The 19,111-nt window shown below is 43.7% G+C and overlaps 1 protein-coding gene and 1 non-coding gene across 2 annotated transcripts in view; both read right to left on the bottom strand.

Moving 5' to 3' along the window:
• Positions 1–19,111, bottom strand: part of LOC121285595 (voltage-dependent calcium channel subunit alpha-2/delta-1) — a 711,948-nt gene that overhangs the window by 423,484 nt on the left and 269,353 nt on the right. The window contains exon 5 of the mRNA XM_041202183.1: positions 15,053–15,097. Within this exon, the coding sequence (XP_041058117.1) occupies positions 15,053–15,097 (45 nt within the window). The remainder of the gene's footprint in view (positions 1–15,052; positions 15,098–19,111) is intronic.
• Positions 19,015–19,087, bottom strand: trnak-cuu. Its single transcript has one exon. It is a non-coding gene; the product is annotated as a tRNA-Lys (tRNA).

Here is a 19,111-nt window from a genome sequence, read left to right as displayed (position 1 = left end):
TAGTTGTGCAGCAACCAGATAATGGAGGGCACTCCCACTCTCTTTGTCAAAGAAGATACTGGGAATAGGAACAAAGTTAAACCAGAGGGAAGAAAAATACTAAAACAGAGGGGACTCCATTACATAGAATGTACAGAACAGAAATAGACCATTCTGCCCAGCTATTCAGTGCTGGTGATTATACCTCACGTGAGTCCCCTTCCATATATTCATTTAACTGTGAATACCAGGATCATAACTGTTAGTTGGAAAATAACAAGGTATACGAAGAAACACACAGACTTTTTTGAAAAACCAATAAAGACTCTATAGGGAACTTTAAAAAATTATCATTCGGAAAGAAATAACATTGGAACAAATAATGGGACTAAAAGCCAACAAATCTTCTGGACTTCAGCCTAGGATTTTAAAAGAGGTGGCTACAGAAACAACGGATGTATTAATTTTGATCTTCCAGAAATCCCTACTCAATGGTCCCCCCAGACTGGAAGGTAATAAAAGCATTCCCACTATTCAGGAACAGAGGGAGAGAGAAAACTGGGAAGTGTAGGCCAGTTAGACTGAGATCAGTAATAGGGAAACTATAGGAGGTGATAACAGGGTATTTGGCTAATCATATTGTGATTTTCCAGAGTCAACACAAATTTATGAAAGGGAAATCACATTTGACAAATATATTAGGGCCAGAATTTTTCCCTTGTCAGGCGGGCTCGGCGGGAGCTGGCGGGAGCGATCAGGGAGCTGACCGCCACCTGCGATCGGCTCTGCTCCGCGATTTCACGCGGGCTGGCCAATTAAGGCCCGCCCTGTGTGGATTGTGAGCGGCAGCGCTGAGTGCTGCCTGTGCAGGCGGTGGGAGGAGGGAGAGCTGGGCCTCGCACGCAGTTTGCGCATGCGAGCGAATGAGCGTTTCAATCTCCCTGAGGCATGGAGCTGCCTCAGGAAGACTGAAGCACTTTTTAAAAAAATTAATAAAGACAATAAAAATTTAATAAAACATGTCCTCTCCTGAGACTGCATTCCATGAGATGGGACATGTTTTTAATTTCAAAATAAAAGTTTTTATTTAGTTTGTATTGGCTTTAGGAAACCTCATCCCGCTCGTTTATGAGGTTTCCTAACAAATGTAAAGGCTGCTTGGCCTTTTCACCTGCCCGCCAACCATTAGGTTGGACAGGCAGCATAAACTTCAACTTAATTAGCTCGTTAATGGCCTTAATAGGCCTTTCAATTATCGGCGGGCACACTACCAACTCTGGTGCATGATGACATCAGACACGCGCCCGCATGCCGAACGTAAAATTCTGGTCTAGAAGTTTTTGAAGGTGTAACTGGCAGTGGATAAGAGAAAAACATTGGATATAGTGTATTTGGATTTTCAAAAGCATTTGATAAGCTGCCATTCAAAATTAGGGCTCTTAGGATGGAGGTAATATTAGCATGGATTAAGGACTGGTTAATGGATAGAAAACAGAGTAGGAATAAACAGGGGATTTTCAGGTTGGCAGGCTGTAACTAGTGGGTATCGCAAGAATCAGTGCTGGGCCCTCACCTTTATACAATCCATACTCATGATTTAGATGAGGGGACCGAGTGTAATGTATCTAAGTACAGTTAGCTACATATCATTGGTTGGGAAAGTAAGCTGTGACAAGGATGCAAAGAGGCCTCAAAGGGATATGGGCAGGTTAAGTGAGTGGGCAAGAATGTGGCAGCTATGCAAAAATGAGAATGTGGAAAGAGACCATTGTTGACCTCCTGGAGTGTGCCTTTGCAAAAAAGGTCTGGAGAGAGATACAGTGGTTTTGTCGAGGTTTCTCCCGAGCAGCTCCGTGATGCAAGACTCTGCTCTACGGGCTGTTCCCAGGGATGAGCACTGAGGTAAACATCAACTGTGGCTGGAGGATCATCAATTCAGTGAAAGATGCTCTTATGTCTGCCTGAAACTTGCTGGTCTTCCAGTGCTAAGAGATGTCCTCAATTGAGTGTGGCAGACTGGCTTATTCCAAGGTCCAGGACTATGTGCTGAGGGATGCACTAAAGTTTGGGGCAGTTGCCGCATAGTTGCAATGGGAAAAGGTCGCTGTCTAAGGCCTTTCAGCCATAGTACGCCAACAGGCTGGAAACTTTGTAGAACCCTTTGGGCTATATGCCTGACATTGAATGTGCCTGGCGAATATCAAAACTATTGAAATTGTATTGAGGGACCACAAAGAGGAACATGCTGTATGAAGGAAAGCTGGACTCTATTGCACTTTCTATAAACTTTCAATTTGAAATGTTTTCCCCCAGGCTGTATGCTCAACATGAAAAGTATATTGTTCATATGAAGAGAATTACAGTTGTATAGACGCACCGAAGAGTGGAACAACTGTATGGAGCCAAGTCAAATTTTATGGCACCTTCTGTAATTTTCAACTTGAAATGTTTTGAAATAAAAAGATAGAAAATAGAAGCAGGAGTAGGTCACTCGGCCCTTTGAGCCTGCTCCACAATTCAATATAATCATGGCTGATCCTCTATCTCAATGCCATACTCCCGCGCTCTCCCATACCCCTTGATGCTTTTCGAGTCTAGAAATCTATCTATCTATTTCTGGCTTAAATATATTCAGAGACTTGGCCTCTACAACTTTCTGTGGTAGAGAATTCTACAGGTTCACTATCCTCTGAGTGAATAAATGTCTCCTCGTCTTAGCCCTAAATGGCCTATACCGTATCCTGAGTCTGTAACCCCTTGTTCTAGACACCCCAGCCAGAGGAAACATCATCCCTGCATCCAGACTATCCAGCCCTGTCAGAATTTTATAAGTTTCAATGAGATCCCCTCTCATTCTTTTAAACTCCAGTGAATACAGGCCTAGTCGGCCCAATCTCACCTCATACGACAATCCTGCCATCACAGGAATCAGTCTGGTGAACCTTTGCTGCACTCCCTCAATGGCAAGTATATACTTTCTTAGGTAAGGAGACCAAAACTGGACACAATACTCCAGGTGTGGTCTCACCAAGGCCCTGTATAGCTGCAATAAGACATCTTTGCTCCTGTACTCAAATCCTCTTGCAATTGCCTTCCTAAGTGCTTGCTGCATCTGCATGCTTGCTTTCAGTGACTGGTGTACAAGGACACCCAGGTCTCTTTGTACATCAACAGTTCCCAATCTATCATCATTTGAATAACACTCTACTATTCTGTTTATCCTCGTTATGCTGTATCTGCCATGTATTTGCCCTCTCACTTAACTTGTCTAAGTCACCTTGAAGTCTCTTTATATCCTCCTCACCACTCACATTCTCACCTAGTTTTGAGTCATCAGCAAACTTGGGACACCCTGGTCCACTCCTCCATCATGCCCTACTCCTCAACCCCTACCTATGGCACCTCCCCATGCCCACACAAAAGATGCAACACCTGCCCTTCACTTCCTCTCTCCTCACCGCCCAAGGGCCCAAACACTCCTTTCAAGTGAAGCAGCATTTCACTTGCATTTCCCCCAACTTAGTCTACTGCATTCATTGCTCCCAATGCGGTCTCCTCTACATTGGAGAGACCAAACGTAAACTGGGTGACCGCTTTGCAGAACACCTGCGGTCTGTCCTTAAGAAAGACCCAAACCTTCCTGTCGCTTGCCATTTTAACACTCCACCCTGCTCTCTTGCCCACATGTCTGTCCTTGGCTTGCTGCATTGTTCCAGTGAAGCCCAACGCAAACTGGAGGAACAGCACCTCATCTTCTGACTAGGCACTTTACAGCCTTCCAGACTGAATATTGAATTCAACAACTTTAGATCTTGAACTCCCTCCTCCAATCCCACCCCCTTTCCGTTTCTTCCCCCTTCCTTTTGTTTTTTCCAATAATTTATATAGATTTTTCTTTTCCCACCTATTTCCATTATTTTTAAATCTTGTATGCCCTGCTAGTCTTTCCACTCCACCCCCACTAGAGCTGTACCTTGAGTGCCCTGCCATCCATTCTTAATTAGCACACTCGTTTAGATAATATCACCACCTTCAACACTTCTTTGTTCCTTTGTCTGTGACATCTTTTGATTATCTGCTCCTATCACTGCTTGCTTGTCCCTACAACCACACCACTCCCCCCCAACTTCTCTCCCCCAACACCCCCACCCCCCACCTTAAACCAGCTTATATTTCACCCCTCTTCTAATATTCACTCAGTTCTGTTGAAGGGTCATGAGGACTCAAAAGGTCAACTCTTTTCTTCTCCGCCGATGCTGCCAGACCTGCTGAGTTTTTCCAGGTAATTCTGTTTTTGTTTTGGAAATATTACATTTGGTTCCCTCATCCAATTCATTGATATATATTGTCCAAGCACTGATTCCTGTAGTACCCCACTAATCACCACCTGCCACTCTACAAAAGACCCATTTACTCCCACTCTCTGTTTCCTGTCTGCTAACCAATTCTCAATCCATGCCAATCTTTTACCCCAATCCTATGTGCTATAATCTTGCACACTAACCTCTTATGTGGGACTTTATTGAAAGCTTTCTGAAAATCCAAATACACGACATCCACTGGTTCTCCCTTATCTATTCTCCTAGTTATGCTCTCAAAAAACTCCAGTAGGTTTGTAAAACATAATTTCCCTTTCATAAATCCATGTTGACTTTGTCTAATCCTGTTGACATTTTCTAAATATCCTGTTATCACATCCTATATGGTAGATTCTACCATTTCCCCACTACTGAGGTTAGGCTAACCAGTCTGTAATTCCCTGTTTTCTCCCTCCCTCCTATTTTAAATAGTGGGGATACATTTGCCACCCTCCATTCTGCCAGGACTGTTCCAGAATCTACAGAATTTTGGAAGATGACAACCAACCCATCCACTATTTCCATGGCCACCTCCTTTGGTACCCTGGGTTGTAGATTATTAGGCCCTGGGGTTTAATGGCTTTCAGTCCCATTCATTTTTCCAGCACTGTTGTTTTAGTAATACTAATTTCCTTCGATTCCTCCTTCTCACTAGACCCTTGGTACACGAGTATTTCTGGGAAGTTATTTGTCTTCCTCTGTGAAGACAGAACTGAAGTAGTTGTTTAATTATTCTGGCATTTCCTTGGCTCCCAAGTGTCAGGTTGGAGGGTACCCCAAAGATGCGCTGGGGAATCCCTCTGGCAAGTTCCCAGGCAAGGATTTGCACAGCAATTGCCCAGAAGTGCTAACTTCCTCTGGACAATTGTACTCCGAAAATGCGATTTAAATCGCAAACTCTGGATGGTTCCCCTGGGATTATACCAACAGTTACCCAGGAAAGGTTAGAAGAATTAAAGCCTCTTCTAACTTCTGGGTAAGTATTATAAAGGCCCAAGCCGACGTCATGGGACTGCCCCACACCCACAGGAGTCCCCTCATCACCCCTCAAAACACCAGACCCCAACCCCCCCACCCCCCCCCGTGACCTCAGACCCACCCCTGACCTTGGAACTTCCTCCCCCTACATCGGAACCACCCCTCGCAACCTCGGGATCCCACCCCTCCAACCTCGGCCCCAAACCTCAGACCCGCCTCTGACCTCGGACGCCCCCCAACCTCAGACCCACCCCCGACCTTGGCACCCCCCCCAAACCTCAGACCCGCCCCCAATCTTGGCCTCCCCAAACCTCAGACCCGTCCCCGACCTCTGACCCCCCCAAACCTCAGACCTGCCCCTAACCTAGGACCCCCCAAACCCCCTGACCTCGGCCCCCCAAACCTCAGATCCACCCCTGACCTCGGACCCCCCAAACCTCAGACCCGCCCCTGACCTAGGAACCCCCACACCCCCGACCTCGGCCCCCCCCCCCAATCTCAGAAACCCCACCCTCAGAACCTCTGATAAACCCCCATTGACCTCAGAACTCCTAACCTCCGAATCTCTGACCCCCCACTCACCTCGACCTCAGACCCTCCGACCTCAGAACCCCTGACCGTTACCCCCTCGACCTTAGACCCCCCCTCGACCTCGGACCCCCCCCGACCTTGGACCATCCCCCTCGACCTCAGACCCTACCCCCCGACAACAGACCCCCCCTCTCGACTTTGGACCATACCCTCCCCAACCTCAGACTCCCACCCCGATCTCAAACCTGACCTCGGACCCCCTCCCCGACCTCTGTTTCCCCCCGACCTCTGTTTCTCCCTGACCTCTGTCCTCCTCCCCGACCTCAGTTCCACCCCCCACCCCCGACCTCAGTTCCCCTCCCCCCGACCTCAAATGCCCCCCCTAATCTCGGACCCCCTCTGACGTTGAATCCCCTTCGCTATCCCGGTCCCTACCCCGACCTTGGACCCCCACCCCCAAAACCCCTCCCCCACCCCAGACCACCCCCCACCCCCATACACCCAGAACCTACAAATCCTCTCTACTTACCTTAAACACTTCCCTTCTCCCTGGCCTGTCAATTTCCCTGGCCCTTAATAGTTACCTGCTTTACAGCAGCAAATGCTGCAAAAATCGGGGTGTGGTCTCCTTCAATACACCGGAACGAGACCACTGGGGCCTGCGGAGTCTTTCGCTGCAGGCCCCAAGCAGCTCCTGCGAACACAAGTAACCACGCAATTCTCAAGGCCAGGTAAGTACGTATTTATTCTTCTAATTTCTGTGGGCCAACAGTTTCCAACGACAGTCAGAAGTTACACCCCCTTGTTTTCTATTATAAATTCTCCTGTTTTGGACTGTAAGGGACTTACATTTGTCTTCAGTAACCTTTTTCTTTTTACATGCTTATAGAAGCTTTTACAGTCTGTTTTTATGCTCCTTGCAAGTTTACCCTCATTCTCTATTTTTCCCCCTGTTAATCAATCTCTTGGTCCTCTTTTGCTGAATTCTAAACTGCTCCCAATTCTGAGGCTGGCTACTTTTTCTAGCAACTTTATATGACTCCTTTTTGAATCGAATATTATTTTAATTTATTTTGTTAGACATGGTTGGGCCACTTTTCTTAAGGAATGTATAACTGTTGCAAAGCATCCTTTCGTCCCTTAAAAATTAGCCATTGCCTATCCACCGTCATAGCTTTTAATGAAGTTCCCCAATGTATCGTTGCCAACTCTTCCCTCCTACCTTTGTAGTTTCCTTTCTTTAGATGTAGTTTCAGATTGGACTAGTTCACTTTCCATCCTCATGAATAATCCTATCACTCTTCCCTAAAGGACCCCCACACGACAGGATTATTACTTAACCCCTTCGCACTTCACAACACCAAATCTACGACAGCCTTTTCCCTAGTTGGTTCCTCGATATACTGATCTAAAAAACTATAATGTGCACACTCCAAGAATTCATCTGCCACAGTATTATTGCTAATTTGGTTTGTCCAATCTATATGTAGATTAAAGTCACCTATGATTACTGTCATATCCTTGTTGCATGCATCTCTAATTTCCTGTTTAATGCCATACCCTACCTTACCACTACTGTTGGGAGGCCTACAGACACTTACTAATAATGTTTTCTGCCCTTTGTTGCTTCTTAGCTATACCCAGACTGATTGTACATCTAGATTTTCTGAGCCAATATCCTCTTTCACTTTGCACTGATTTCATCCGAAACTAATAACACCACCCCACCTATGTACTTCTACAAATTTTATGAATAAAGTATCTTTTTGGAGAAAAAATAACCACTTTGGTAGAAAAAAATTATAAAGTAGAATATTTTTAAATATTGAGAGACTGGGAAATGTTGATATTCAGAGGTACCTGGATGTCCTTGTACACAAACCACAGAAACATAGCATGCAAGTACAACAATTAGGAAGGCAAATAGTATATTGGCCTTCATTACAAAAGGATTGGGGTGTAAGAGTAAAGAAGTCTCTCGACAATTATATAGAGTGTTGGTGAGACCACATGATGAGAGCACATCTGGAGTACTGCATACAGTCTCAGTGTCTTTCTCTGAGGAAGGATTTTCTTGCCTTAGAAAGAGTGTAACCAAGGTTCATTAGACTGATTCCTGGGAGGAGACCGTTGTCCTGTGTGGTGGGTTTGAGGATACTAGGCCTATACTTCCAAGAATTTAAAAAAATTAAAGATGTTCTCATTGAAGCATACAAAATTCTGAAGGGATTTGACAGGATGCTGGAAAAATGTTTCCCCTGGCTGGTCTAGAATTAGGAGTAACATGCAGTCTCAGAATAAGGGGTTGGCCAATTTGGACTGAGTTGAGGAGAAATTTCTTCAATCAAAGGGTTGTTGATCTTTGAAATTCTCTACCTCAGAGAGCTGTGGATGCTCGGTTGTTGAGTATATTCAAAACAGAGATTGATAGGTGTAGGAAGATGGAGTTGAGATAGAAGATCAGCCATGATCTTACAGCATAGTTCAACTCGCTCCAAGGGCTAAATGGCCTCTCCTGAATCTGTTTCTTCTCCCATTCCACCTACCTCACTTCAGTCTTTCAGTATATCTTTCTATCTCTTTTCCTGTAATGTATTTGTCTCGTTTCCTTTTGGAAGCATCTAAGCTAATTGCCCAAATCGGAACCTGTGGTAGCGAGGACCATACCTACCCAGTTTCTGAGTAAAGAAATTGTCCTTATTTCCCTATTGGATTTACTGGTTACTATTATGTATTCGTAGCTCCTAATTTTGGATTGTCCCACAAGTGGCAACATATCTCCACAGTGTCATTTTATGAAAGTATTTTTTGTGATGTGGGCATTGCGGAGTTGCCAGCCTTGCTGGCACCACCCACAGCCCAATAAAGAACTTTTAAAATTACCCTGTGCAACTTATTTGTAATTTTAAAAACCTCTCCTGATCATCACTAAAAATGGCCCTTTCTGAAGAAAAAAGTTCCAAACCTTTCAATCTTTCCCGATCACACCAGAACTGAGATATTGCTGCTGTGCAAATTTTTTTGTACTTTCTCCAATGCTTCTGTGTCCTTTTTATTAGAGGGAGACCAAAACTATGCACAGTGTATTTAAGAAGGGAGATAGAACATGTCCAGGGGTTTGTGAGAAGTTTAAGCACGTCAGGAATGGAAAAAATGGGTGATTGACAGGATGAGATGGAGAAGGATGATCAACCAGCATTGTGGCAACTCTAATTAAAATAGAAGAAGCTAAAAGAAGTTAGAACATGTCCAAGGAACTATAGAATAGTCAACTTAACATTGGTGGTAAGAAAAAAATAACAGGAGCAGTGGCTGGGGGTGTGGTGGAATACACAATACTGAGGAGGACTGCAACAAGTTGCAAGAAGGCAATAATAAACTTGCAAAATGGGCATATAATTGGTAAATGAATTTCAACATAGCTAAGTGTGAGATATTACAGGCAGAATTTTACGCCTCGTGGGCGGGCACGCACCCGACCCAATCGGATGTAAAATATCTCAAGAAGACGTTGGTCTCAATGTCATCCCGCACTCACACAATATTTCGCTCAGCGGAAGTGCACAAAAGTCAGAAGCGTGCCTGCCGACAATTAGGAGGGCAATTAAGCCCATTAACTGCGCAACTGTTCAGATTGTTCTTATAGTTGGCAGACGGGCGAATCGGCAGGCAGACTTCGCATTCTTCATCAATCCTCATCCAAGGGTGGGATGTAGTTTCCGTTATTAAATAAGATAAAAATAAAAATCTACAGACAGCACTTTTATAACGTATATTTTGAGATGACTGATTGTGATGCTTGCACATTATTTTCCTGATTTTCTAAACTTTATTTCGTGGTTTTCGGGTCTGCAGCTCCCTGAGGCCGACCTCTCTCAGTACTTGCCCACGCCCACATTGGCATCATCGCCCACCCTCTTCCTGCCCTCACCCCGGCAGCACTGGGCTTTTCAGCCCGTGCTTCACACTGGCTGGCCGTTAATTGACCAGCCAGCGTGAAATCGCAGTCGTGGGCCAATCGCAGTCGACGGCCCATTTCCCAGCTGATCCCAGGCCTGCCAATCGCACCCACCCACCCACCCAGCTGAAAATTCAGGCCTGTATTTTGGCAAGTAAAATTAGGAAGTTACATGTTATTTGAAAATAAGAATCTTAGTGGGATAGAAGAGCAAAGGGATCTGAGAGTCCAAATACACAAATCACCAAAAGTAGGTTAATAAGACCATAAGAAAAAGTAAACCAAGCAATAGAGCTAATTTCCAAGGGGGTGGAAGTGAGAAGTAATTATCCTAAAACTGTATCGAACGTTTGTTAGGCCACACTTGGAGTACTGTGCACAGTTCTGATCACTACATTATTGAAAAGCGAAGGTTGAGGGGTAATCTAGCTGAGGTCTTTAAAATTATGAAAGGCTTTGTTAAGGTGAACAGCGAGTGTTTCCACTTGTGGGAAAAGAAAAACCACAGGCCAATAATTTAAGATAGTCAGCAAGAAATCAAACGCAGCATTCAGAAGAAACCTCTTCACCTAGAGAGTGGTGAGAATGCAGAACTTGCTATCACAGGAAGTAGTTGATGTGAATAATATAGATGCATTTAAGGGGAGACAGTATCATGTTGTTATGGTAACATAAGGCACCAATCACACATAAGAGATTGTGTAAACAACTTGTGGGTTCATTTATTTAGACTAGGCACTTGAGAACATTTATACAAAGGTAGAAAGCTTGAAGACATCAGCAGCAGAGCTGTGTGTGTGTGCTCTGCCCAAAATCAAAAGTGAAAGTAAGACTGGATCACGCGACATGCCGATATTCCTCAAAGGCATATTACAACAGGAAGCATATGAGGGAGTAGAAAATAGAGGGCTATCCTAAGAGAGTTACATGGGAAGAATGGAGGAGGCTCAAGTTGAGTATAAATGCCTGCATAGGCTGGTCAGGCAAAATGGCCTGCTTCTTTGCTGTATAGTTTTTGTAATATGTCACTTTAAATTGAATTGTATCATCCGAATAAACTTTCAACACTGATCACGAAGAAAACAACGAACAAAAATTAGATGCAACCCAGACACATGGAGACTAGAAAGGATGTAATAGTATTCTATTTGTAAAGTTCCTTTCCCAGTCAGCTTAACAGCAGACACACAACTGCCATACAATGTTTGTAGATTGCAGGTGACACTTTGAAAAGGATTTTCATGAAAGGACACTATTCACCGTGACTTGAAAGCCGCAGCAAATTACAGTTTGCTGTGAGTCATGCAGCCACAGGCTTCACCTTTTTGTTACAATTGAATATTAAAGGCAATGCACTGTTGTTGAAATCAGTATGTTTAATGTTGCTCCTCAGTTCACAGAAAATATTTTATTGCAATGTGGAAGCTCCTAATGCTAGCAACACTGAAAGGTACTTGGGAGTTTGTCCAAAGCTATAGTTCATGCCTGGATCTCTCCCTGTCTAATGGGAGATAGTAATCATAGAGGTTGTTCAACTTTTTATCCATTTACTTCAACCCCTCCACAGATACAAGACTAGAGATGGGAAGTTGGATTTTTAAAACACTGTATTTTAATGAGATTGAATTAAGTAAAAGTTCTTAGCTGATTTTTTTCCCCTTTAACAGCTAGAGTTTTAAGGTACTGGGGTGACAGCTTCTAATCTATCTATACATTCTTTGTCAGGATTGGAGTATTTTTAAAATGTCAAAATCATAGATCCATCTTCTGATAACAAATACAATCCTTATAAAAGAATATTTTCAGAAATGATAAAAGCACAAACATGTTGGTAAAATAAACATCATTTGTATTAAACCATCAAAATTGATATAAATAAACATTTAATACAAAATTGCAGCCAAGTTTTCTAAATCACAAAAAAACAACTAAGTTTCCAGTTGTTTTTCCTGAAAGCTGCAAGACCTGACAGTTTTTTTCTTTTTCTGTTAATTCCAAGTTTCCTCCCCAGTACAGTCCTCATTCAAACATGAAAAGGAATGGTCTCCAATTCTTCAAAATCATTGTGTTTATCACATTTGCTAACATTTAAAGATCTCCAATGGTGTTAATACGGGTTCCCAGTTATGCAAAATAAAAATGAACATTTACAAGTTCTCAATTTGAATAGGATTTATTTTGTCTTGTTAAGTTCCCTGCATTCCTTACTTTGGTATTGCTGGCAATCCAATATTGCAATACTGCCATGTAACAGCCAGGGTTTTCCTGTCCCACCCACTGAGGGACTGGAAATTCCTGCCTGAAGTCAACGGGCCTTTGGCTGGTCTGTCAAATTTTCTGTCCCACCCACGACGATCCCTGTGGCAGGCGGGAACAGAAAATCCCATTCATTAAAAAGATAGAAATGTTCTCCAAATGTTTTGTGCCACCTGAATCCTAAGCATTCCTGCTGATGTCCAGCCTGATTCCACTTCACAGTCATCACACGATGCAGGTAGAGGCTTAGGGCTGACTACTGTGTCAAGACACACTCCGCCTGGTAGGATCGGAGCTCCACTGTGGTGCCACTAACAGTCAGATAGTTTGCTGAAACTCACTACAAGGTGCACACATGAAGAATGTGCACTCGGATAACATGGTGGAAGGCTTGTGGTATCAGTGGAAGCATATCCTACGCAAGAGACAGCATTTCTAGACTGCAGCAGAGAAAATCCACAAAGAAAGGAATGCAGCTCCTTCAAAATTATTTGGGGAGTACTTAAGAATTAAATTTTTTTAAAAAAACCATAGGTTGTTCTACCTTATAGGAGTTCTAAATCTAACTAATCTAAATTTGTTAAAACTATGATCTAATAAATCCACATAACCTGGAACCTCGTGAATCCTTGGTTTTGCTTTAAAACCTGTAATAATGAACATTGTTACCAAAGAGAATAACTTAAACACAGAGTTCTTAAAGGGTTCATCACATAGCTGCCAAATACCTTAACGGTGCTCAATATACCAAACAGAATTCATAATCTGGGGTGCAATTCCTGTGGGGCATGATCGGGAAAGTACACCCATTCTGTCAAAATCTACTTACGCCCAAATGTCCTGCCAGTCCCATGTGTGTCGGCTGAAGTATAAAAATGAGAACAAGCAGAAATCCTTGTAAAAGTCCAAGGATATCGCTGACTTCACAACATGGACTCCTTTTTCAAGGATGAAAATTGAAGTTGCAAATTCATGACATTGGCCACAGTATATTTAAGAACATGCAATCATAGAAGTAATTCAATTTTTAATAGGATTTAAACTGTTGCCGTAACAATATATACGAAGAAATAGAAATTACAGTGTAGGTCTCAGTGGCAATACATTTTTAATAGCAATAGAACATCAGAAGAATGACTGTTCTCTGCTACACCTAAAATTCCAATATAACTTTAGGCCAGTTTGAACCAGCATAATTGCAGGCAATTCACTTGTAGAGCTCTTTAGTCTGCAGGATAAAGCAATTGTAGTGCGCCAGAAAGATTTAGGGGTCAGGGATAAATAAAAGAGCCGAAACGAGCAAGGAAATTTGGGCATAGTGTAATCAAATGTATGATAAACAGAGTTCCCTTGACCTTTTACAGCAGGTATTTGCTTCATGCCCAATTATGTTTCTCTAAGTGTAAAGATGCAGGAATTTCCCTGCCAATGGGTATTATTGGAAATTATTGAGTTGTTGTTTATATGTAAATCATCATATAAATGATGAGCATCTCAGGCATTTCAGTGCCTCCAGAATCACACCTAGCAGAACAGCACAGGATGCACATCACATTTTGCGGCAACTCCAACAGAGGGGGTATCTTGTTACGTCATTTGGAATCGCCAGTACTAGCCACATAGGGAGAACTAAATAAGGGAAACAGTAAGCACAGTGGAGCATTGTAGCACTAAGAAAGCCTCAGAACTTATGTTAACTTCACAAGAATAATTTGTATCATTCTGCAAAGTGATTTATTGTTCACTAACTCCAAAACCCTTCATAATAAGTGCTAAGAACATTAATAATTACGGTAAAGCATACTGGCAATATTGGCATTTTGTTATTTGGTGTCATTGCTGCTGATTTAGAAAGTGCGGTTCTTTCTTAATCTAAAGACTTTATTGAACAGAATACATGAAAAGGGTGTCCCATTTGTTATAAATCGATGCTCATTCACAGAATAAAGGAGCCAGTTTGTCCTTAACATAGGGCAGGATTTTACTGATGGCGAGCGGGGGCGGGGCCCGCTCGCTGACAGGTAAAATGATGCGGGATGATATCGGGCAGAACTCCTGATGTCACTGTGCCCCATTTAAACTATCAGGAATGCGGTGGGGGAGGGGGCAGCAAAATCAGCTGTGCTCCTGCCGACCCATCAATGGCCAATTAAAGCCACTGACAGAGCAATTAAAGTAAGTAATGGACCTGCCCGTCCAACCTTCTGGTTGGCGGGTAGGCCAGGAGCCCCAGAGGCAGCTAGAAAAAACATGAAACCTCATCCACAGGGGGTTGAGGTTTCGTGTAGGGTTTTAAAAACTTTATAAAGTTTTTTGGAAATTATGAACATGTCCCAAGTCATGTGACAGTGTCACGTGAGGGGACACGTTAGGGATTTTTTTTTCTATTTTTAATATTTTTGCAAGTAGAGGCCATCTCCCTGAGGCAGCACGTAGCCTCAGGGAGATGAGTGGATGACTGTGCTCTTTTGTGCTCATGCGTGAAAGATCACACTCTCAATTTTAGGCATTCCCCCACCCACACAGGAAGCGCACAGCACTTCCCTGCGGACGTCACGCAAGGCCCGCCCATGTAAAATGGCACCGCGCCTCTGATCGGGGACGCCACTCGGAAGCGCACCCGCATGGCCCGCCCATCAACTTCTCCCCCAATGGGGGGAAAATTCTGTCCATAGATTTATTGACAAAACCCAGAGAACGTAGATACAGACTCCCTTTTCCTTCTGGTTGTTGTATATACTTAAGAATAATGCCCTAACCTTTCCCCAATTAGCAACTACTGCTCTCACTTACAACTAGACCATGCGCTTAATTGTGATAGGATTGTAACATTAACATCTCTCATTCAAGGGGCTAGTGAGAGCAGCGCAGTTTTTAAAAATGGAATCGATTGTGAAAGCTCAAGCTCATCATTGATTCTTAACAAAATAAGCATTCTTGTTTCTCTTGGAATGGTGCATGATTCAAACCCATTGGTTTAAAGCATACTTACACTCATTAGGTCATCTTTTGCATTGTAGTATATCACATCATTATCCTAAAGAAATAAAGAACAATGATAATTAATATAAGGAGTTTGCACACATCAATAAAGATGTTAATAAAAGTAGAGACTTAAAAGTAGACACAAAGTCAATACAATTAAAAGTAAGACTATATCCTGTGATGTGCAATCAGTGTAGTGACATTTTAATAGTTTGCCACAAATAATACAATTTTATGTATCTACAATATTCAAAGTCTTCCATACTGCACACCTCCGGTACATAGTAGCCTGACTATCTTGGTCGTGAAGTTTCAGTCATGTTTTATGTGTCAACATTTGTGCACGCATTGTCCATTGACTTAAAGCAAAAGAGGAATGAAGCAGAACTGGAGAAGTTGTGAATGTACAGATTGAAATCAAGGGAATTATATCGAAAATTGACAATTTCTACAGGCTTATGAACACAATCAATCATGAATGATCAATTTGGAAAATTTATCAATAAGAAATCAACTAAAAAGAGGAAAAACAAGTAAACCAACCGAAGTAACTCAAAAAAATTATTTGAAAAATCATCTGTCTGCCATTGCTTTTCATAACTTAAATTTCCAACGACCAAAATATTTGAAACAAGATGAAATTTGAAAATGACACATTTCACAATAAAATGATTAAATTTAACAGCTGAAATGTCATTTAACAGCTTCACAAGGGTTGGAATTGAAGTTTCCAGTCTCTCCCAAAAGCCTGTTTGGATAGGATGTTTGTGAGTTCCTGTAGGCAGTGACAATATTAGCAGAAGGCAGGTTCTGCAATCTGAGCATGTGCAGTGGGCACAATTTTACAGGACACTCCAGTAGTCATCCTGGGCTCGAACATTTCTCATTCACTTCCAGCAAGGTTTGGTTGATTGTTTTGCAAAATTATTTAAAGAAAACCAGGGGCAGAGTTTTGCCCTTGTTGGGTGGGCTTGGCGGGTACGGTCGGTAAGCCAACCACCGCCAGCTATCGGCACCGGACCGCGATTTCACTCTGGCGGGCTAATTAAGGCCTGCCTAGGGTGAAACGTGAGTGGCAACGCTGAGAACTGCCTGTGCAGCGGTGTGGGGGGCGGGGGAAGGAAGGCAAGCGGGGTGAGCGGGCCGAGCGCAAACTTCGCACATGCGTGCAAGTGAGTGCTTCATAATCTCCCTGAGGCACACAGCTGCCTCAAAGAGATGAAGAGATATGAAAAAGAATAACAAAAAAGATAAAAATGTAATGAAACATGTCCCCACATGCGACTCTGTCACATGAGCAATGACGTTATTAATGAAAAATTAAAGTTATTATTTTATTTTTACTTGCTTTTGGAAACCTCATCCCACCCGTGGATGAGGTTTCCAAAAAAATGCAAAGGTCGCTTGGCCTTTTCGCCTGCCCTCCAATAGGTTGGACTTCAGCAAAAAATTTAAGTTCATTGACTACTTAGTGGCCTTAACAGGCCTTATAATTGTTGCCAACCGAACTATCACGGGACTGTGTATTGATGTCGGACACAGTCAACGTAGCCGATTCAGCTGTGCGCCCGCCAAACTGAAAGTCCAGTTGACGCCGGGTGACACCGGGATGCACGCCCAATGTATCCCCACGCCATCTGACGCATCGGCAAGCGGGCCCCACCCCCGCTCACTGACTGGAATAACCTGCCCCAAGAATATCACCAAATCATAACAGGCATTTTTGACAATCACAGCAAGTGAGTGGGCCTGGTAATATATCATGTAAAGCACAGCAGCATCACATGAGCTGGGGAATGTTTGTACATTTCGCACATTTTATTTAATTATTTTATTAAACTTCCAGGAAACCTCATCCCGCCTGTGGATGAGGTTTCCTGAAAAACGGGAAGGCGGCTTGGGCTCTTCGCCTGCCCGCCAACCTTAAGGTAGGACGGGCAGCGCTGTTAACTAGCTAAATTACTTTCCTAATGGCCTTAATAGGCCTTTGACAGTTCAGCGGGTGCGCAGCAACCTCCGGCGCACACCCACCGAACACAATAGTGGAATGACGCGCGATGACGTTGGGATGCACACCCGATGTCATCTCGTGTCATTTTGCACGTCGGCGTGTCAGACCCCTCCCCCACACACCAACGGCAATATTCTGGTCCATATGTACTAAGCCAGCTAAGTAACTAAATTGGACCCTGTAAAAACAAGCCAGTACTTCCCTATTACAAATATGAACACACTGAATGTGTGTCTGAAAGTCAACCCATTTTCACGAAACTTATTCATCAAGTTGATGTAATCTGCAGTTGCAGTTTTCCACATCTCATGCACCGCTTTTGGTTGACCTTACTCAAAACGCTTGGTTTGAATGCATAAAACGTCTTTAGTGAGTGTTCCTGGCACCACACTGCTAGAATTGGCAGGATTTTGGAATGAAGAGTTGCTTCATATAATTTATGGAAATGCCCCAGTGATTCCAACCTTTAATATTTTACTACAGTGCACTGCTGTGATTTGTAATAGGGGAGTACTGGCTTGTTTTTACAAGTCAGTCACAGTGCCCAATTTTAGCTGGTTTAGCACATATGGTCCATGCCCCATTCGTCCCACGGAGGAGTAACTGTAAAACAAGCCTACGCCACTTATATTGGAACTGACACCATCCAAAGGAAAATATGTGGTGACAATAACCAACAAAAGATTAAAGATTGCCAACCCCAGCTGGGGGTAGTTAGTCAGGGATGATTACTAAAGTAAATTCTACCCAATCACGTTGCAGCAAGGGAGGGAAATATGAGGTCCAGTTCCCATTTCAGCTCCCGTAAAAATAAGCACACAAAAACAAATCAACAGTCGAGAAATCACAAACACTCCGACTCCTTGGCCGGGATTTTCTGGCCCTGTTGTGGGTGGGACTCCACCGCGGACGAGGCAGTTCCCCAGCCCGTAGTCCGTTGACTTGCGGTGGGACTGGAAGATCACAGCTGTGGGCAGGTGTGGAAAATCCCACCCTCATCTTTGATTCATTTCAAATCCCCTTGCCTTGCGCATATGGCGAGAATATCCTGGTGTGGCTGTCATGTACACTCTTGGCCTTGAATACACCATCCCCTGTTGCAACCTAATATTCTGGGTTAAGGAACCCCACTGTAACTCTTGGCAAGCAAACTACAGCTCTCAGGAATTATTGCATGTTCCCAGATCTTGCAAGCCCCAAGTTGCAAATCTTGACACTAAAAATAATTCAGCCGCAACACATTTTATCCTTGTTTCCAAACTTACTCTACTGATCTCAGGCCTCAATCAAAGGGATGGATTTTAGGTTGTGGGGGGCGGGGCGGGGGTAGTTATTGGTGGTAGTAAGGTCAGCGTATTCCAACTGAAAAGTTTATGGTCAGCCCAACCACCCAGAGCCCAGCTGCCCCGTAATGATATTACACTGGGGGCAGCCTTAAGTGAATCAGAGTAGAACTTCTGCCTCCATCTGGGAGAAAGTCCTGCCCTTGAGACTGCCGGTCAATCTGACTGGCTGGCAGCTCTCTAATCCCAGCAGCACCAGGATCGAGTAGCAGCCACTGCTGGGCAATAGGCAGACCCTGAAGAAGACGACTGATGGATCCTGGACTTCAGGTAAGTCCGGGATTTTGGACAGGCCTGCCTGGCAGACCCCAGCGAGGCTACAGCGGGTTAAAAAGGCTGGGTTGGTTTGGTGGGGCGGGCTGGATTAAAATGAACTTGGGGGGTAGGGTACCTCCCATGGGTATGGGGGACACCAAAGGAAGTACTCCCCCTTCCCTGCCTGACAGCAGCCCATGCAGTGAAAGCTTACATCCGCCGTCCCCTACTGCATGTATTATAATTCTTATAGATTCAAAACAATTAAACTAAATTAACAAAATTAGGATAAATCAGGCACAGCCCCTAATTTAGGTCAGCTGTAAAACCAAGAACAAAGTTTAAAGGAAAAGATAACAGCGCCCAACGTGGGGCTCGAACCAATGACCCTGAGATTAAGAGTCTCACGCTGTACCAACTGAGCTAGCCGGGCAGTGGCGTAGGCAGAATGAGGCCA

The sequence above is a fragment of the Carcharodon carcharias genome, chromosome 13, assembly GCF_017639515.1.
Source record: "Carcharodon carcharias isolate sCarCar2 chromosome 13, sCarCar2.pri, whole genome shotgun sequence".
Taxonomy (NCBI): Eukaryota; Metazoa; Chordata; class Chondrichthyes; order Lamniformes; family Lamnidae; genus Carcharodon; species Carcharodon carcharias.
Note: the sequence above shows the minus strand (reverse complement) of the source record. Positions and strands in the feature narration are given on the sequence as shown.